The sequence below is a fragment of the Apteryx rowi genome, unplaced genomic scaffold, assembly GCF_003343035.1.
Source record: "Apteryx rowi isolate R43461 unplaced genomic scaffold, aptRow1 scaffold_67, whole genome shotgun sequence".
Classification (NCBI taxonomy): domain Eukaryota; kingdom Metazoa; phylum Chordata; class Aves; order Apterygiformes; family Apterygidae; genus Apteryx; species Apteryx rowi.
Window position 1 is genome coordinate 822,595 of NW_020450949.1, and position 20,165 is coordinate 842,759.

The 20,165-nt window shown below is 58.3% G+C and overlaps 1 protein-coding gene and 1 long non-coding RNA gene across 11 annotated transcripts in view; both read left to right on the top strand.

Annotated features, from left to right (window-relative positions):
• ACOT7 (acyl-CoA thioesterase 7) overlaps window positions 1-17,563 on the top strand; it is a 30,981-nt gene extending 13,418 nt beyond the window's left edge. For 6 of the 10 annotated variants that reach the window (XM_026085689.1, XM_026085690.1, XM_026085691.1 and 3 more), the window contains 5 exons: window positions 784-898; window positions 3,208-3,294; window positions 10,662-10,778; window positions 12,402-12,582; window positions 16,731-17,563. In XM_026085689.1, coding sequence (XP_025941474.1) covers window positions 784-898; window positions 3,208-3,294; window positions 10,662-10,778; window positions 12,402-12,582; window positions 16,731-16,995 — 765 coding nt within the window. In that variant the 3' untranslated portion in view covers window positions 16,996-17,563. Of the gene's footprint in view, window positions 1-783; window positions 899-3,207; window positions 3,295-10,661; window positions 10,779-12,401; window positions 12,587-14,286; window positions 16,006-16,730 lie in introns of those variants that run through there. The other 4 variants (XM_026085693.1, XM_026085692.1, XM_026085694.1 and 1 more) reach the window with 3 other exon arrangements.
• Window positions 3,305-10,653, top strand: LOC112975501. Its single transcript, XR_003256640.1, has 3 exons — window positions 3,305-6,041; window positions 6,313-8,215; window positions 8,633-10,653. It is a non-coding gene; the product is annotated as an uncharacterized LOC112975501 (long non-coding RNA).
• Window positions 17,564-20,165: the final 2,602 nt, after the last annotated feature.

Genomic DNA, 20,165 nt, shown 5'->3' on the forward strand with positions numbered 1-20,165 from the left:
GCAGCTCGGGGACCTCCCCCCTCTATTGTAGAGGGCCTGGAGGGATTAATTTGGAGTGGGAACAATTTATTTAGATGTCGCTTTTCACTTTCCTTGCCCTCTGGCTGCACGTCCTTTGCTTCGTCTTCATACCGCGAGCTTTTCAGGACAGGGATTGCTAAACATCATCTTGTACACACTTGAGCTTTGGAAGTTAGCCTTCGGAGAGGCACAGGCACTGCCTGTTTACTTGGCGTCTCTTCTGGGCAGTGCCGTTGGATGTTGTTCCCAGTACTTTTTAGCCGTTTCTCCTGTGTTTAAATGCTGGCAGTGACTGTACTTGGCAGGTCCATGATAAGGCCGTATTCTCTTTGGACTTTGGTACGAAATCGTGACAACAGTGGGAGGTTGTCCATGTCACCTGGGTGAGCGGGAGYGCTTCCGGGCAGCCGGGCTCATCTCGCCACTCGGGACTGCTCGCGCGCCTCTGGGAGCGTTTCAGGGAGCTCGTTGGGACGCGTGCCGGCGGARAGTGGTGCCGGTCAGTGCCTGATCCCCTGCCCCGCCGCCGCTGATTTGGTGCCAGGTGTCCCGAGACCACTGCTGATGGCAGCGCTCGGTTTTCCGCAGTACCGCAAGGTATCCTTGGATACTGCGCGAGAGGAACGAGGGCCGGCCCAGGTCTTCTGGCAGGGTAGCCCCCGGCGAGCACCCATCCTCTGCCTCTCCGCCTTTCCGCTTGCGCACAGCTCGCCTCTTGGCAGGGTGCGCAGGGAGAACGAGCCGTGTTTTCTCTCCTTTCAGTACGCACGAAAAGAGCAGGAAGACGAAGGAAGGAAACGTTACGAAGAGCAAAAGCTGGATCGCCTGGAAACTAAACAGAGAAATGGGGATGTGATCTTCCCTGTGATCAACCCAGGTAATGCATTCAGCACGAGCAGTGTATGTCCTAAAGAAACGTCCCTGTGGTATGGGGCAGCTGGGAGGAAGCGGGAGGGCTTTTGGGAAGTGGTCAGAGGATCACGGCAGGGAGCTGAGTCACTTCTCTGAGTTGGTGCCTTCCCTCCTCGCTCCTGGTGAAGTCTCCATTCTCCTGGGAGATCTGTCCGGGCTAAAGGAAGCTCCTCTGGAAGCTCTTGTGGCCGTGATGGCCAAGAATGACGCTTTCTTCAGGCTTCTCCCTTCAGGATCAACATCACCAACTTACTCCAGGTTACCTCTGGGCGAGCAGTGACTCCAGGCTCCCAGATCTGAATGATCAAGGGAGACAGAGGGAGGATTTTTTGCACAAAACTAGATCAGCTGCAGCTGGTCTTCTGGAGTTTGCTTTCACAAAACCAGTCCTTCTCTCCTGGTTGCTTGTTTTTGGAGAGCGATGGGATTTCAGATCAGCAGCTCGGAGCACGGACGGGCTGCGCTGCTGCGCGCTGGTATTTATAGACCTCGTGTGGCAGAGCRTGTGCAGTCCAAGAGCGTGCATCTGTGCGTTCAAGGAGACAACTCGGGCTTTTTTCAAGTGCCTGTAGCTAAGAGTTCATGCTCAGAAATGATGTGTCGGGATTTGCAATATAATTTTGGAGATGTAGTGAGGTATGTGAGCAAAGACGCYGTTCTTGGAGCGAGAGTCAGAGGAGGTGACCTGCAGACTATTTTTATCATTCTGAATGGAGATGCTTTCTCYGGAGCTTGTTAATTTTAACTACCTTTAAAATGTGAGAACGGTACACGGATCCGGGCTTTTTGTGCAGCAGTTGCCTAGCAACAAATCGCAAGGGGTGAACGAGTTCCTCGCTCTTGTTCGGAGACGGCTTGGCAGGTTGCTTTTTTCCGAAACACGGTTCCTCTTGCCGCTTCGCGTGTCTTTGCCAAGGTGAGGTGAGATGGCTCGCGGGGTTCTGAGCGGTGGTAACAAGTTGTGTTCCGCAATCCGGAAAACGTAAGCTTTTAGTAAGCGAATGTGGTTTCGCAGCTGTCTGCACGTGCAGCCCCTCCCTGGAAACAATTTTTTAACAAGAAATTCGTCAGCCGATGTTTGAACTGGGGGGTGAGCTGTCGGGTGAGGAGGCGTTCGTCCACTGCTGTGCAGCGATCGTGGTTTGAAGCTGCTCCGCTTCCCAGGGACCGCGGAAGTCTTGCTTGCACGCCTCGAACTTCCGCGCCGTTAGCGCCCGCCAGGCCAGTCCGCGAGCCCGTTAAAGTGCAAAAGGGACCTGGCCGTACGTGGACGTAGCTGCAATTTGCGTGGGGATGGAAGTGGGTCGCTTCTGCGGTAATAAATAACGAAAGTTGCTCAAATACCTCTCTTCTTTGCTCTCCCTGCTCGCAGATAGACAGACTAAAGGTAAGGCTGCGGACGCTGCGCTTCGCGGGTGCCGTGTCGYGTGTGTGCGTGTGCCTGCGAGGGCACGGCGGAGGCGCCTCCGTGCTCCGCGCTGCTCTTGCTCCCGTTGCCTTTCGCGGAGAGGTTCGAATAGCAACCAGCTGGGTACGCGCTTTCGTTTTTCCTGTAGTAAGTGCCTCAACTGGTGCTTTATCTCTCGTTAAACAAAAGATTCAAAGGCCGGGAATGGGCCTCGGAGACCGTTTTTTTCCTCTGCTGGCAATCTGAGGGCACAATTTATGTCACTTAGATTTAGCGGCACTTGCATGTCGGATGACGCCAGTACGTGCCATTACTTGGGGATGTGGGAATAGAGATGTCAGTAAAGCTGACCCGAAAGCACGGTCCTTTTGATACATTGTTAAATGGCAGACAGGTAAATAAGCCAGATTTAGGAAAATCTAGCCTACAGTGCTTCAGTTTAGCATGCAACTGATAGCCTGAGAAAGAAAACCATCAAACTACAAATTCCATTCAGTTATTTTCAGTTTGTTTTGAGGCTTCTGTTAACTTTATTAAAAAACAAAAACAAAAAAAAAMCAAGCTGAATTTGAATAAAGTTGGTAGGTTAATATTAGAGAGACTTGGCAGTCCATCATGTATTAAACAGCCTTTTCTTTCAGGACTCTTCAGGACCGATTTCAATTGTTTGATTAAACTGGTGTGAAAGTGTTTCAGTTTTGAATGACATAACACAACATTTTCATCCCTCGAGGTGAGCCAGGCGGTCGTCCTCGGGCTCCCGACGGCGTTCTTGCAAGACATCAGGTTGCAGTCGGGCAAGATCGTGCTCTGCCTCCTGCTGCAAGGTTTGACGTCTCTGCTTTTTGTCTGTTTGTTTTAAACAGAGCCGCATACTGTGGGCTACAGCCAGTCTAGCCTGATTCACTTGGTGGGACCATCGGACTGCACCTTGCTTGGGTTTGTACATGGCGGTGAGTAAAACCAGACTTCACAGTTGTGTTCGTTAAACGTAACTGAGCCCCCCACCGTGTACTTGCAAGGGTGAGTCTGCGAGAGCAGCCGTGGCCGTGCCCCGATACAGGTACGATGCGGGGTAGGGCTTTAAGGCACCGAAATGGGGAGGATGAGGATGAAGTGGAGGCTGGTGAAGGTCACACGCAGGACGGAAGCACCTCCTCGGTCAAAGGACCGCACGCTAGTTGACTTGGGACAGTAAGGTGTCGCCGGTGCGGGGAGCTGGACCAAGGCTCCCCAGGGAGAAGGTTCAGACTCGTGCAGTCTTCTCGCTTCCGAGGAGCAGCTGATCTGAGGCAGGCAAACACACTTGCCAGGCTAGGGTAATTAAGGCGTTTTGCCATGTCATTAGCATTTGTTTCCTAGTGGGATCAGAAAGGAAGCAGCAGCAGTCCTGGAATATTCTCTGCTTTATTCTTTTTGACTCGCTGGTGAGAAAACGGGCAGCAAAACACTTAAATAGTGACGCTCCGGTTGTGAGCTTGCTGCAGTAACTTCCCCGGTTTCTCTCGTTTGTGGGCTGAGAGCCTGTGCCTTGGGCTGATGTGCTGCTCCGAGTGCCGCTGGCTCGGAGGTCTCTGAGATCTCGGGTGAAAAATGGGTGGTTCGGTTCTGTGTGGCTGCGCCGTGGAGCTGCTGGGAGCTGCCAGCCTGCTGCCCAGCTGCTGGAGCAGCTGAGCCTGGCTCTTCTCAGCACCCGTAGGAACGTTTTCTGCGCAAGCAAGAAACAATTCACTCTGTTTACACAGTTCAGACCTTCTGCCCAGAACGAATATGCTCTAAATGTTTTATGGCCCAATTTGAAGAACAGCAGTGTATCAGATCAGATTATCCGAAGCGTAAGCTCTGCAGCAGAAGGACGATCTTTTTCATTACTGAACTGTGCATGGGGAATTCTAATGGAGCGGTTTCTCCGCGGGGAAGCTGGAATATGGGAAATTTGCTGTCTTTTGTGGGCCGCAGGAGCTGTTGGGCCTCTCTTGGTCTGAGGTGGCAGCGGTGGAGCCGTTGGGTCGGCCAGGCAGGCGGGCGGCTTTGCGGGCGCAGAACCCGCTCGCTCGGGCACAGCCTGAACGGGCGGGCAGCGGAGAGCGCGGTGGTCGCGGTGTTTGAAAGGCGCTAGTATGGGGCTGGTTCTCTCATGTATCGGTGTTTTCTCCGTGGCGCTTCGCTGGATGGATCGTTACATCCAAGGGTCCGTGAACTCAAATTCTGCCTCCAAAAGTGTTTAGATTCCTTTCTATTTGCTATAAAATTCAACAGTGCCTCAGTTCAGACAAAAGCTTAATCGTGACACGTGCACACTTCCCAGCTGGTATCTGGAGCTCATGTTTAGCAACAGAATTATAATGCACCATTTACTTCAATTCTGGTGTTTTGTGCATACAATTCATGAGCACTTCCTAATGACACTGTGCATAGTAATCTGCTAGCAGAGAATAAGGAACAAGCTCCTGGGAGTGTTGAAAATGGGTAAATTGGGTAACAGGCTGAAGATAATTGAGTAGTGCAATTTTCTCATTTACCTACAAAGGAGTGTCTGCGTGTATCCGAAACAAAATGAATCAGGCTCTCAACAGAGCAGTGATGGATTACCGTATTTGAAAAAGCATTTTATATCCATGCTCCTCTTTTAGTATGTCTTCAAGGAATCGATACAGTACTGTAACTTGTAGTAGGCACCGTTACATACACGGGACTGTTACCTGCCTTTCCCAAAGCATCACGTTAGGCAGCTCGTGTGTGCCGGCAGCTGCCTCCACCCCGCTCTGGCCTCAGGCTCAGGGTCTGATGATCTCAGCACCAGGGGCCCAACTGAAGCGTTCCTTTTCGTTAAAAAATAAAAATAAAAAAAGAGAGAGGGGGGGAAAAAAAAGGGAAAAAAAAGAGAGGAAAAAAAAGAAAAGTCTTCATATTGGCTGCAGCAGGTCATTGCATGCTGTGCTGGCTTTTGGCTGCACAAGTCTTTCCAAACGGAGAACTTTGGCCGCTYGTCTCCAGCAGAAGCGCCGCGGTCCCGTCCCGTCCCGTCCCGCCAGGGCTGCGGACACGGCGGGCCGGTGTCGTGCACGGTGACCGCCGCCGAGCTCCCGTGCGCGGCGGCAGCCCGTGGTGCAGCCAGACCTCCGCGCCCGGCGGACGTGAAGAGCCGGTGCATCGCTTCGTCTCTCCAGGTAGAAGAGGATTTGATAAACTGACAGGGAAACAAATTAGAGCTGCCTTTCCGTTTGCGGCTCAGGAGAATACCCTTAAGTACTGATCATGTTAGAGAAAATCAAATCTGGCTCTGCRCTGGATTTACATAAGAGAAAATACAGCACGATTCGGAAGAATTGGAAAAGAAAGCAGTGTTCCTACTCTTGAGCTTGCAGATTCGAGTCCAACCTGCTGATAAGCGAAACAAACTTTATGGCACCGATTTCTTCAGTGTCTACATGTAATCATACCCAATTCATCAGTCCCCTGAGAAAACGAAGAATGAGCAATCAGGCTGGAAGTACGGTTTGGGCGTAAATAACTGCTCCGTGYGAGATGACGCTGCTGATGGAGCATTGTGCGAAGCGCAGCCTGGCTCCTAGCTGGGGGGAAGAGAGCCGCTCGGTTTTTAGCACCTGCTGTTTCAAAAGATAGCCCAGGCCCACGGATCCAGTTTTATTTCCCCCTTCTAAAGAAGAATATGGCTGAGATATCACCAGAAATCAAGGTATAATTAGCAGCTGTGAGGACTAATTAGCATAAAGCAACAGATGCTGTAAGAAAAGCAGCACTGCACTTATGTTCTATTTAAAACCCAGTGTCAGTCACAGGATCCTGGAAAATTCCCACCAAAGCTGTGGAACACTGTGAAAACACAGTATTTGTGCTGCCTTGTTTAAATCCATGCAGGACTGTTATCTGTACCTAAGAGTGTTTGCTTAAAAGCATTTTAAAATGTTGCTCATTCATTTAATTTCTGCTTTTGGCTTTTTTTCAAGTGTCTTAAGCTGCTGATCTGTTTACTAAGATACGTCTGAAACTGGACAGAGAGCGGTAAAGAGGTTTGTTTTTTTTTTTTTTTTCTTTTTTAAACACACTTTTCTTGAGATACGGATACTTCCCATGTGAACTCTGCCTTTCATTGGCAGACTTTGCGCAGTGAGGCTGGAACCGAATACGGCCTTTCCGCACAGGCTTCCCCCTGGATGTGCCGGGTCAGGCTCGTCGAGGACCCCCGGCTTTGCCCACGTYGGGCACGGGCTGCGGGCACCGCCGTGCGCCTCGGCCGCCCTCTCCTCCAGGCGCCTCCTGCTCAGCAGGAGCCTCGCAGGCTCTCAGAGCTTCTCRGATTACTTTTTATTATTGATTTATTTGAGCTTTCCTGATGGAAATGCAGAAATGAACTGGAACAGAAGAGTCCAAGTTACTGTTTGTGTCGCAGGCGTCATCTGACCGCAGCGTGAAGTCAGCGCTGTATGGAGATGGTTTTCCACTCACCGCCAAAAGCAGTGGGATTCTTTCCGCCGATGCCTACGGTCGTCTTTGAAACGTTGCAAGCGATGGGGCACGTCGACTGAAGTCACCCGAGGCGTAAGCTAGCCGGGCGGGTTGCCTGCGAGCTCGCCGGCTCAGGAGGAACGGAGCCAGTGGGAGCCCGCTGGGTCTTCGGCAGCGCGACCCGTCCGCGCCGCGCCATGCTGCCTGGCCGCGGAGCGCGGCCTCGGTCCCCGTACGGTGAGGGACGCCCTCGGAGAAGGCCTTCTCCTCGCAGCCGCCCCCGGAGGCGTTTGCACCGGTGGAGGCCTCGTGGCTCACGGCTCGCGGGCAGGGACGCGCTGTGCGAAGGCTGCTCCGTGCAGGAGCCGGGCCCTTGGGCCCCTCCGACCCGCGTTCCTTGTGCGGGTGGCGACGGCTTTTCTCGCGCCTCCCCGTCCTCCCCGGAGCCAGCACGCCCGTCCCCGCTTTCTGTTGTTAATGCGGTTTTTGGCACTTTTCGCAAAAAAAAGTGAGAACCTGATCACAGAGCGTGCTGCCGCTTTAGGAGGAAAACAAAAAGCGCAGAATATACTAACTCGCAACGGTGGCGGTCTGGTTCCGGAGGCGGGAAGGGAGAGGCAGAAGCCGAGGCCAGCGGCCACGCGGCAGCAGAAGCGGCGGCGCAGCCAGGGCTGAGCCCGGGAGGACCCGCGGGCTGCTGCAGCGCCGATCCCGGGATCCCGGGGGCTCCCGGCGCTTCGCTGACCCCCAGCCTCGGCTCCGGGAGCAGACCACAAACGGGTCTGTTCCAGGCAGAGCCAGGGCTGGCGGAGCAGCGGGAGGACCTGGACGAGCTGGGACGGTGCTCGCGTTCCCACTGGTTCCCTAATCGGAGAGGCAAATGCGTCTCCTCCAGCAGGTGATCCGGCACCATTGCGGTGTTCATCAAATGCACGGTTGCCACGGCAGCTCCTCATTATCGGGCAGTGCTTTTGCCATCGYGGACCATCAAAGTAAACAGTCCGGAGAGGAGGGAGCTTCTGGGAGCAAACGCGTCAGGGTACGAATAAAAGCATCCCGGTCGCGCAGGCACGGCCGGCTCAGGGCTCCCCGGAGCCCGGCGCATCCCGAAGCGGCRAGACCAGCGGCGCCCGAGGCCGCTCCGGGTGCTGAACGCTCCTGCTGGTAGGGAAACACGCCCTGGCCGTGCACCGTAGGCCGTGGGAAAGATTGGTTTTAAAGGATCTATTTTTGACGACATTTTCAAGGCTAGTCAACATGCTGTCACTGCTTTCGAGATCCACGGACAGTTAAATATTACATTCAGAAATATCTGTGGCACCAGATGTTTCGTCTCACGCTTGAAGCCAAACGGGGCTTTTTCCGTGTTTAAAGAAAAACCCCCAAAACTGACGTACTCAAACGGTAAATCCTACAATTTTGTTGTCATCTTTTAAGTTGCAAATCTTGGACTATAAATACCAAATGTAAAATTAGTGTAATTTGCTGGGGCTGTTTCCTCTCGGTCGGCAGCATCCGCTGTAGGCCGAGCAGGCGGAGAGGGACGAGCGCTGGCGGCGCGACCCTGGGRAGCGGCGTGCTTGCGAGGGGCGGGGGCGACAGCGGCTCCCGGTTCGGAGCCGGGCGGGCGGCTGCTGCCAGGCTGGCCGTGGGGACGCGCGGCGCTGCGGCCGGGCGCGCGCCCTCGCCGCGGGCGGAACGCGGCTCGCGAGGCAGACGCCCAGGCAGGGGGCGCGGGGAGAAACAGGGACTCGGGTTTTCGGAGGACGGATGTTGCTTTCCGCTTGCGCCCCTTAGGCAACCCGGTATTTTCTGCTGTAGGTATTACCCAGCCGCGGGATAACACTAGGTTTCCCGAATGGAAAGGAGTTGGGACCCGAACGGGATCTCCAGCTTTTGGACGTACCTGGGAGGAATTAATGTGCAAGTGCTTAGTGGTCGGATGTCTGGGCGTCTCTCACCCGTGATGAGAAAGGGAAGCGGAGGCACCGCGAGCATCTTGATACGCCGTGAATATTAAGCTTTGCTTCTCGTGTCCGGCGTCGACAGCCCAGCGAAGGGGACGTTTCGTGCTGGGGTTTCCCCGGAGCAGCGCAGCCGGGCTCCGTTCCCACGGGCCTGCTGGCAGCGTGGGAAGCTTTACGGGTCCGGGATCGGGAAAGCAAAAGGCAGCAGGTGCGTGGCTGGTGCTTGCCCCGTGCACGGCTGGTGGGAAGTCGCTGCTGCGGTGACCGAGCACGCCGTTCGTCTAGCCAGCACCCGGCTTTTTAAAGCAGTGAAGGCAGCCGGGAAGGTTGCTGCTGGCTTCGTGCGTGCCGGCACCGCGGGGATGTTTTTAGCAGCGGTTGGATGCTCTGCCCGCGGAGGCTTGCGGCATGCGCTGCTGCAGGCTGCGCTGGGCGCATCTCTGGGGAATTAAGTGAGGTATTTAATAAACTCTCAGGCTCTTTCCCAGTACCACGACTGAGTCTTCGGGCCGCTTCTAACATGGCCTGTGTTACGTGGGAATAAGTAACTTCAGCTTTAGCGTATCATAGCTTTTGAGTGCTTAACTTGTGCCACTTGGTTTCTGTTTAAAAATGACAGTCTGTCTCCTTGCCTGGTTTTTTCAGGCTGCATTTTTTTTAACTTGTGACCTTGAAGAGGGGTCTCTCTAATATGTTTTCACATGTAGGTGGATGGCTGTATTCCCACGAAGCGGCCAATGCCGGACCGAGGGCCTCTGCGAATGACGGGAACGTGCTGCCGCACGCTGCCCRCGTCAGTGGCTCGAAAGCTCTCGCTTGTCTGGTCCCCCCCGTGCACGCTTTATCTTGGTAAAGCAGGTATAAACCCTGCCACCTTCAGTGCGCTGGGGTCTGCCTCGCTCCGGGAGGGTTTAACACCTCTGCACGTTCACAGCGGGAAGAAGAGTAGCTTCCGGCTAGTAYGGCTTAGGGAAAATAGCATCGCTCACGTTGGCTTGATGAGGCTGCTTCTGGCGTCGCAAAACTACAGCGTGCGTTGAATGTGTTGCCACTTTGGGATGTGCCTGCACCTGCTGGCTGGGCTCTCCTCATCTTCCAAGAGGAGGAGAAAGCGGAGGCCACGTTTGTGCTCGTTAGTCCTGTAGCCATTCCACCTCTCGGCAAGAAGCAGCGTGTAAAACCAACAGTGAAAGGCCTTGAAACTTCAGGTTATTTATATATASACCCTAAAGGCCTTAGCAAGAGTCTTCTCCAGCAGTACATGAAACTGCACATTTTTTAAATCTCTGGCACGCGATTGGAAACGCAGCATTTATGGCCTTCTAGTTTTCATTGTGCGCCTACACAGCTAATACACCTGCCTGTACCAATGCCAGCGGTCGCGAATGAAAGGTTAGGGGTTTGGATTAGTACCCGAGGTACCTAACGCGGGGCTGGTGGGACGCTGCCCTGCGCGGAGGGGCAGCGGGGCTCCTGCGCGGCGGCTGCCCGGCTCTTCGCTGACGTTTGCGGGTTCCTGAGCGATTTGCGGGTTCCCTGGGTTGCTGGTGCAGCAGCTTTCCGATGAAGTGCGGCGATGCTCGTAGGCACGCTCTCAAAACAAGCCCGTGCTTGGTCTCCTCAGAGGTAGGAGCGCGCGAGTTCGGTCGGGGAAACGCTCTCTGCCAGCCGGATGCGCCTGGAGCCTGGTGGGTGTTTTCCAGGGGGCGGCGGGGAGGAGTCCGCTGCTCCCCCGGGTCCGGGCCGGTTCCTGGCTGCTCCGGCCGGGCTGCAGCAGGGCAGGGGCGCCGCGTGCAGCGGGACCTCCTCTCCCTCGCTCCGCGCTCGAGCTCGGTGCCGCCGCTGCCGCCGCCGCAGCTCTCSTCTGTGTCTTCCCCTTGCAGGCGTCACCATGAAGCTCATGGACGAGGTCGCGGGGATCGTCGCTGCCCGCCACTGCAAGACCAACATTGTCACAGCCTCSGTGGACGCCATCAACTTCCACGAGAAGATCAAAAAAGGTGAGGGGTCGCTCCCGGGCCTCGAGGGGAAACAGCCCCGCACACGCTTGGGGCTTTCGCGCTTCTTCGCTCGGTGCCGCGTTTCTGCTCCCTTGGATCAGCAGTCAGGCGCTCTCCCTGCGGGACCCGAGAGGCAGAGAAATTTCACCCAGATTAGGCTCTCATGCCGTGCTGAGAAGCTCATAAACACGGCCTCGCAGACCTGGCTTTTAATAAAACTCAGAATAAGTGGAGTTCCTCGCCCGGAAGGATGGTTCTGGCTTGGGGAGGGCTCCGGACGYGGGAGGAAGGACAGCTGCAGATGCAGGCAGCTTTGCTGCTGCAGGACCGCGGTGTTGTTTGTGCCTCCCGTTATCACACAGAAACAGTGCGTGGGGGCAGGTGACCACAGATGTTCTACCTGCTTAGAAAATGAAATGTTGCTAGCTCTGGGTATTGAATTAATTCATGGCTCCCTAAGTTCAGTATTTCTTGTGCATGAGGAGAGTTGATAAGGAAGCCTCTTCTTTCATCCACGTTAAAATAGCACCTCGTGCTTCTGGGAAATCCCGCAGTGGAAGTGGTGCCTGTTATTGCCATAAATAATGAAGCCGTTTGCTTGTTCTGAGTTCGAGGTGTTCAGAGAATTGCAGCGCTAGCGCGCTCCAGCCCTCCGAGGTGCGGCTCCAAGAGCGYGGCGGTGTCAGCAGCAAGTCTGCCGCGCAGCCCGCTTGGCGAGCGGAGAGGCCGTGCTTTTGCAGCCGGGAAGGCTGCTGCAGCGGCCCTGGGTCTTCCTGCGGGGCGTCGTTTCACAACGCGCACCGCGTGAGCAGTAGGCTGCCCTGGTACTCGTTCTGGTCACACGAAATTGCGTGTGCTGCGAGCTTGACGCTTCTGCGCAGGACAGCGTCCTCCGAGGGCTCTAGCTGAAATTAATTTGAAGTCTTGCAAAAGCTGCTGCTCGTGTGACGCGTTTGCAGGAGAGTTATTGTTATAGAGGGTGACGTTTGCTCCATTGAGCAATTACAGCATGTGAGTACCGGACAAAGCCCGCTTCCTTGGACGTAATGAAACGAGACCGTCCGACTGCTGCGTTCGAGGCTTGGTGCCCTGGCCGTTTGGGGATGGGGAGTCAGCCTGACCCGAGAGTCCCCCTCCTGCGAGCGCAGCAGAGCAGCGCTCCTAAAGTGCTGTCATAATAACTCGATAGTGTGTGAGGTCTTGATACGACATGCATTGTGCTGGAAAACGGTCCAGGAGGAAAATGACTCCTACTAGTTTTTTATAACGAGCGCAGAACTTCGGGCTGGCTCGCAGTTATTCGTGGACGTGCTGGGTAGAGACTGGCATTTGCCTGCTTGGGAAGCTGCATCAGTTGAGTCCTTCTGCTGGGTTTTGCCATTGCAATGTGCAGAAAKAAATCTCAACACCCCCCCCAAAAGAGGAAAAAATAACGCCTACGTAAGCAAGAAACACGGTAAGGTTTGTTGCACCCTATTTGTTAGCRAGTGTAGCTGTGGTTTCCTCCTAAACGGCTGATGTGATCTGCGGGCCCTTTGGCCAGGGAATGTGTTTGTGTTCCGGATAACGGATGGCTGCTGGTGCCTGCTGCTGCTGATTACCCGACCCGTCTGTGTTTTGCAGGTAGTGTTATTACTATTTCTGGACGCATGACCTTCACAAGCAATAAATCCATGGAAATCGAGGTCTTTGTGGATGCCGATCCTTTTGTGGATGAGCCGCAAGAAAGATACCGTGCTGTCAGTGCTTTCTTTACTTACGTGTCCCTGAGCAAGGAGGGGAGACCTCTGCCAGTCCCACAGCTGCTGGTAAGAGCTCTCCCTGTCGGGGCTCCCGTCCGCGCTGCGCCCCGTCCCGTCCCGTCCCGTCCCATCCCGCCCCGCGGGGTGCTGGCGGCACGCGGGGAGCYGCTGGCTCTCGCGCTCCCGCCGGCTGAGCTCCTCCGCGCTTTGCTACGCGGTGACGTCCGGCAGGGCGTCCCGGGCCGGGGCGCGATCCCGCCGCGCTCCTGCGGCCTCGCAGCGCCCGGGTCCTGCAGCGGCGCTGCCAACGGGCACGTTGCTGCCGGCCCCCGTCCCGCTCGGAGCGGAGCTGCGGCTCTGCCCGCCGCCGGGCCCCGAGCCCACGCGCAGCCTCCCGGGAGCGCGTGGGCCCCGGAGCGGCTCGGGACCTTCGGCTCTCCCGGCACCCCAAGCGACTTCGCTGTCGGAAGGCGCCCGCGAGCTCAGCGCACGGGCCCGGACGGGCGCGTCCTTCGGGAGCCCGGCGAGGAAGGGCAGCTCTCTGCCGTGCCCGCCGTGAGGGGAGGCCGTGGGGGCGCAAGAGCCGCCGTCTGGGCCAGTCCCCCCTTTGCAGCAGCGGCTTATTGCGGCCGCTTGAAGGCGAGCGTGCGAGCGGAGGATTTCGGTGCCTGCCCGCGTCTTCCCTCGCGGTCCCGGCTCCCCATCCRTCCCCTCCGCGCCGTTGCCCCCGGTCCCTCCGCGCCCCGCGCAGCAGCAGCCGCGCTCGTTGGCTCGGCTCTCGCTCCCGGCGCGGGAGCCGRGTGAGCCGGTCCCGTCCCCGCTGCCGCGGCTCGCGCTCCTGCCGCCCTCTCCGTGTCCCCTGGCCGTGGCCGGYGGCTTTGAAACTCGCCCTCGGATGCGGTGTTTTGTGGCGCGGGAGCCGCCGGGCTGCGGCGCCTTGCGGGTGCYGGCGCGGCTCTGCCGGTGCCTGCGTGGCCCTGGGGGAAAGGCGGCTCTTCGCTGCCGGTCCCCACGAGCGATGCCGGCAGGAGGGCTCCGCTAAGCGCTCAGTGCGCCTGCAGCCCACTGCTGCCTAAGCTGCACCTGAATAGACACTTTATTTTCATCTTTAAACCCAAACGTCCTGTTCTTTGCTGCAAGAATGGGAGGTTTCAAGCTTCTTGTTTCTTGTTTGTTAAATACTGAATATTTTACATACTTGGGCTTTTTATGCGATGCCCTTGGGGCTCTGTTGTCCAAGAAAACCACTTCCTTTGAATTATTCAGCGGAAAAATCTGAGCATAAACAAGCATTTCCAAAGCAGGCTTTTTTTTTTTTTTTTTTTTTTTTGATCTGCTCTGGTTGACAACTGCCAACGTGAAGATTGTTTTTCTTTTCCACAATTTTGCGAGTCCGTTCTGCAGGCCTCGTGGAGGCCCCTTCTCTCCTGCGTTGGGAAGGCCTGGCTGGGGATTTGCTTAGGGCAGGACCGGAGGGCCGCGCGCGGCTCCCAGCGCGCCCCTTCCCAGGTGCCGCCGCGTTCCTGCTTCAGCCCTCCGGCCTATTTTTAGCTCTCCCGATCCCGGCAGTTCTCTGCTGACATAAAACGCAGCACCGCTGACTTAGAGTTGTTTCTTGATTAATGTTTTATACCACGTAGATCTCCTCCTGTACCGCGCTCTTTAGCATTTCAAAGTGCTTTGTTGGCTAATTTATAAATTAGCTATCGAAATAGCATTTATGTATTTCACAGACTAGAGTTTTTCACTTAAATTCCCTGTAACAGGAGATGCGTTTGCCCCTCGTGCACGTCTTCGACGCACTGCTTGGAAGGAACTTTGCGTCCTAACGGCTGTTGCCCTTTGGTGCTTTCCGGGAGAGGCCGAAGGCGGATGCGTCGGAGGGCCGGAGCTCGCGTTCCCACGGATCCTGGCCCTTCCGAGCGGTCGCCCCGGGCTGCAGGAGCCAGGCGTCCGGCTGCACGCCCCTCGCTGCCGGCCCTCGGCAGGGGCGATGCTGCCGAACCGGCTCGCGGAGGGGTTGACTGCCTGCGCGCGGCCGGGAGGGAACGTCCCACCCGCAGCGGGCGGCTGCGAGGTCGGGTCGAGCTGTCGTGCGCGATTTCAGCCTTCACGTGGAGCATGGGGTCTCCGTGAGGGTCTTCAGCTGCTCTAAAGCGGGTTGGAGAGAAGGATCCGGCCCGGTGCACAGCCTGGGATCTCATCTGGTTCCCTTCTGGGGATCTGCGTCCCGCTGCTCCCATCAAACCTGTGCAGTGTCTGGCTGAAGTCTTCAGCTGAGATTGAACTTGAGATCTTTTTTTAAATTGCTGAATAATTTAAGGAATGCAAACGTCGCTGGAACGAAATGTGCTCCTTATTATTAATTTGTTCCTTTGAATATCTCCGCGGAACTCAGCGGAGCCGCGATGCGACAGGGCTCTGGCATCCTGCTGCTGCTTCCCCGTCCGACCCCGGCGCTGGGTCCGTGCCCGTGGCCCGGTCCGAGCCGTGGCTGGGATGTCCGCACGCGCGTTGCGCCACAGCTGCTTGCTCACGTTTGACGCGTTTCGAAAGCGATGCGCTTTCGAGCAGTAGGTGGGCTTCCCGACCCTGCCAAGCTCGCCTTTTCTCTTGAAACGCGTTATTACGAGGGCCCGTGTTTCGGGAGCGTGTGTTTCTTTCCGGCTGCTCGCATGGGTGTGTCGTTTCCATACAGAGCTGCTGATGAGGCAGAGGAGTTCTCGTCACACCGCATCGGAGCGCCGTTATTTTAGGAAACGGCTTCCCGGGCACATTTGCCTCTTCCTCCGAAAGTGAGCGGTTTCATCGCAGCTTCAGCGGAGCAGTGGCGAGGCGATGGGCGATGGCCCCGGCRTGTCCGTGTTCTCTGCGGCTGCTGCGGGATGAGGCCGTTCCYGCGGGAGCGCTGCCACCGTCCCTCTTGCGGGGCTCGGTGGGAGCGGATGCGCCGGCGGCGCCGTGCAGGCTCCCGGCACCGCGCCAGCGCCTCCCTGCTCCGAGCTGTGCCGGGGCGGCGTGTTTCGGGAGGGATTGTCCGGAGCGCCTCCCCGTGCCGGGGCGCTCCAGGAGCCCTGGCTGCTCCCGGGACCTGCGCTCTGCCGTGGGCGCAGCCGGCTGGGGGCCGCCATCCGAGCCGGTAGCTGGCCGCCCCCGGGCGCCGTCTCCCAGCGGAGCAGCATCCGCGCGAGCCAGCCGGCGCGTGGGCGGCGGGAGGCCGCGGCGACGCTTCCTCGCCGCGAGACAGCAGCTCCCGGGCGCCGGATGAGCCAAGCCGGCAGCGCTGGCCGCGTCGCCCGTGCGAGCAGACGGTCCAGACGGGCGCCGCGGCCGCCTGCTCGTGCAGACGCGCGTACGTCTTCCTGCCGGCAGGAAGATTAATTATTAATCCGTGTTGCCCCCACRAGCGCGAGGTGATGCATCTTTAACGAGCTCTGCAGGGGCTGCGCCACGGGCGGCGCCGGCGCCGCTGGCTCAGCCGCGCGGGAGCTGCCTGCGTGCCGGCGCCGGCAGCCGCGCGGCCGGGAGGTGTCGGGCCGCCCAGCGCCGGGCAGGGAGGTGCCGCAGGGGCTCCTCGCGGGGACGTCCAGTCAAAAAGCCGGGCTGGTCACCGCCAGCAGTAGCTTCCTAGCCCGGAAGCGTGTGGGAGCGGAGGGTGCGTCGGTGCGTAATCTCCAGCTGATGGAGACCCAGCGTCTGTCGAGCTCCAGAGAGCTCCGGTCCGCTTCCCGCTGGGAAAGGCCACCTGCAGCCAAGCGTTCTGCGGAGCGGATAGAAAACGAGGCAAAATCGTGCACGGAGAGTAACAAACGCGGTGATTTGCAAAACGAATGGCCGTGATGATGTTACCCCATCGGGGCCTCGGCAGCGCGTGCTGGGCTAAGAAACTGGGAAGTGCCGGAAGCGCCCGGGAAATGGATTTCCCCGCCTGGGCAGCCCGTTCAGCCAGCGCTTCTTAGGCGGTGCGTGAAGACGCGAATAAGAGCACCGCCCGTACCGCTGCGGAGGAGCCCCGCGCCGCGCCGCGCCGTGCCGCTGAGCGCGCGGGCGCCTTCCCGGCCCCTCGGGGCTGCGCGGCGCCGAGCCGGAGCGGCGCTCGCCCCTCTGGGCGGGGGGGCTGGCGGGAAACGCCGGCTGCCCTAGGAATTTGCCCGTCCCCATCGCAGCTGATGTAACGCTCACGGCTTTCGTTTCTTTTCGTTGACACCAGACGGAAACCGAGGAGGAGAAGAGGCGCTTCGAGGAGGGGAAGGGCAGATACCTTCAAACAAAAGCCAAGCGGCAGGCGCAGATGCAGCGGGCCGCCCAGCAGTGACCTCCCGGCCCGGCCCGGCCCGGCCCGAGCCGCTCGCGGCGCCGCTGCGCGGGGCGCGTTGCTGCAGGTGTTCGCCTGGCCAAACTTCCGAATCCCCATCGGTGTTGTGCGRGGCGCGCGCGGGGCCCTGCCGGAGCTGCGGAAGCACGCTTTGAAATGAAGCTCGCGTTTCGGGCGCGAGCGGATGCGCAAAGCGGCCCGCGGCCGTCGGTAACCGGCGGCGTGAACGGTCCCCGCTGCCCGTAGCTGCCGAGCTGGGCGCCGCAGCGCCAGCGCAGCCGGCTTTTGAGCTCTGTCGTTGCTGTTCAGTTTATCACATACGTAAGTCTAATGTCCTAGCTGAAGTGCTGCAGAAAGCCTGTAGGTGCTGCCTAGCGYTTCAGAAGTATTCGCGTGTTATTTGTCTTTCAAACCTCTGGCCCTGTTTTTACGGTTTAATTCAAACGTACAGCTCTGGTCTGCATCGCCCTGGTGCAGAAAGCAGATGGCAGCACGGGGGATGCACAAGGCCTCGAGTCTCTGTAATGCTGTGTTAAACTTACAGTATGTCCTAAAAATGTACACCAAAGCTTATTTATGATACTCTGGAGTATAAACGCAACTGAGTATTGTATTGAATGTCTCAGACCATTCCATTTAAATCTCTATATAGTATCTCTGTGCACATCCAAGTTATTTAAGGAATACTGTGACATAAATAAAGTCTGTCAGTCTTGGACTGAAATAAATCGGGTGTCACTTCTTTTCTTAAGTAGCAGCGTGTCTGGCATGCAAGCTCGCTGCAGGAGGGCTCCTTGAGCCCCTTCCCCCGAGCCGCGCTCCTGGGCAGAGGCGCGAGCGGGCTGGCGCCCAGCTCTTCCGCAGGGCGGAGCGGTCCGTGCAGCCGGACGCGCAGCGGTGCGGCCGCRGTCCTGCGGGCGGGACGAGCCTGTRAGSGGAGCGATGCAGGGCGGCCGGGCGCGTGCCTCGGTAAAGCAAGCGGCAGCGTAATTTATAGTGCGGCAGGGAAGCGCCAGGGAGCCCGAGGCAGAGGCAGTAAATTCCAGCCCCCGCCAACGCCGCCGCCTCTCTCGAGGGCCTGCGGCTTCGCTCCGGCAGTCCCCTGCTCCTTATTGCCGGGGGTTGGATCTGCCRGCAGTCTTCCCTGGATGGCATCTGCGACGGCCGGGGCAGCCCGCCGCGCGGGCAGGGAAGGAGCCCCTCTCCTCCGAGCCGCCGGGGGTGGAGGGAGGTCGCTCCTCAACTCCCGTGCGCCAGAGCTGCTGCTGCTGCTCCGTCCCTCTGGGCACTGTCCTGCGTCTACTGGTGGCCCTTGAGCCTCGTTTAAATGCGGGTGGAGGGTCTTTTTCCGGTCTTAATCCCTGAGCGTTTTAACTGCCCCGATGGGAATCGGCTCGACTTGTTTTCCGCGAGGAGCTTTGGCAGCTCCCTAGCTTTTTGTGGATACATGATCCCTGCGAACTCAGGTGGGCTGCCCATGCTCCCGCGAACGGCAGAGCGACGGGTGCCCCCCTTTGCTCTTCGCTGGGGCCGGGAAGGGGCCGAAGCGATGGGACGACGTCAGGCCACCGGGTGGGCTAAGGCCAGGCTGGAGCGCAGGAAGCTCCAGACACCCCTCCGGGACAAACACAGTAAATAGCGATCTTCTGTTAAGCCAGGGCTTATCCATGAGCTTCTGATTGGGCAGGTCTATCCTGCAGAGCTGAGCTCCGCTGCAAGCAATCGCTCGTCACCTTTAGACAAGGATTAGCGAGATGATAGCCGAGCTCCGGCAGGGCCTCGGGGAGGCGAGCGCTTCGCCCTGGCAGCAGAACAACCTCCCCTAACTGGGCTGACGGGAGGTGCTCCGCCACCGCCACCGCCACGCCGCGTCCTGGAGCCAGCAGGCCTCCGGCGCGCTCCGGCGGCTGCAGGCGCGGGTCCGGGAGCGCCCGGGGTTGCCTTGGTGGCATTTCGGGCGTTGAGGCATGCTGCTGTGGGAACCTGGAAAGCGCTTTTTTGAAACCCGTGAATGCCTTGCAGTTGTTCACGGATTGGAGACACCATGAGATGCTGGCAAGGGAAATATTTGCTACATCATATGTAGAGTCAGGCAGGTGGATAGGTTTTATTTCTGCGGGGATGTGCTAGGCTCACATCTCCTCTGGTACTTTCAGCCTCGTGTGTTTGCTCGCTCGGGAGATGTGGCTGTCACCATGGTGTCTGGGCACCTTCCCAGAGCCTGTGGGCAAATCTAGATGGTTGAGGCGTGAGGAGCTGTTTTCTTTGTTTTTCTTGCTCTGAAGGGGGTAAAACTTCCTCCAGAGCCTTCCGCGGCAGCAGACCTGCCTTGCGGGTTCGTTCGTGGAGGGCAGAGCCCTGCGCAGGATGTTCCCAGCAGCCCGGGCAGGTTCCTGTCCTGCGCTGGGTGTTGGTGCTCAGGCTGCTGGGCCAGGTGGAGCCGTTTCAGCTGAGCAGATGCCTGCATCGKCCGGGAGGAAACTCCCCTGGGGTCGCTGCCTGGACAGCAGGGGCTTGGAGCTGCACCGGTGGCTTCACATCTCTGTGCTTTTCCRGGCAAAGACATTTTAACAGATTCTGAGTCATCCTCACGGAAAGGATATTCAGATCCCCCCTCTGGAAAACTTTTTCTTAAGCAAAACACCCCTTGGTCCTGCCCGCCATGGAAAACACGTCGAGGAGCAGCCGGTTTGGGTAGTGGCATTGGCCACCGGGTCGCCCGGAGCCGCGGGCCCGCTGCGCAGGGAGCTGCTGAACGGGACGGGGCAGAACTGCTCAGCAAACCGCCAGCTCGGCTGAGCAGCTCCGGCTGCACRGACACCAGGCGCCCCGGCCGGAGCGAGCCAGGCCCCAGGGCCCCTCCGGGACCGGCAGCCACGGAGGCTCCCAGGCCCGGCTGCCGACAGCCTTAGCCGCTAAGCCGCCACGTCTCACTAATGCCTGCTCCRTGTAAACGACACGCCGCTTCCCTAAACCACCAAGCAGCAGGCGGCTTAAGCTCAGGAGCATCCCGGTAACCAGGCTGGGAAGGCTGAGCGTGCTCCGAAGCGGGAAGGAGGCAGCGGGAACGACGCTGCCAGCGGGAGAGGAGAGGGAGCCGCAGGGAGCCGCTGACTGCCGGGGAGGGGAGAAGGCGATAAATTAAATCCTGGGCAGGAACCGGGGCCGGTGCCGGCTCGCTGCCCGGCCCGAGCTGGCCCCGTCCCCCCGGGCGTCCCGCAGAGCCGGTGCCCGGCCGGTGCCCGGGGGCCACCCGGTGCCGAGGGGGCCGCGGAGCCCCGCGGAGGGGGCCGGGACGCCCCTTCCCCTCCCCGGCGGGGGCAAAGCCGC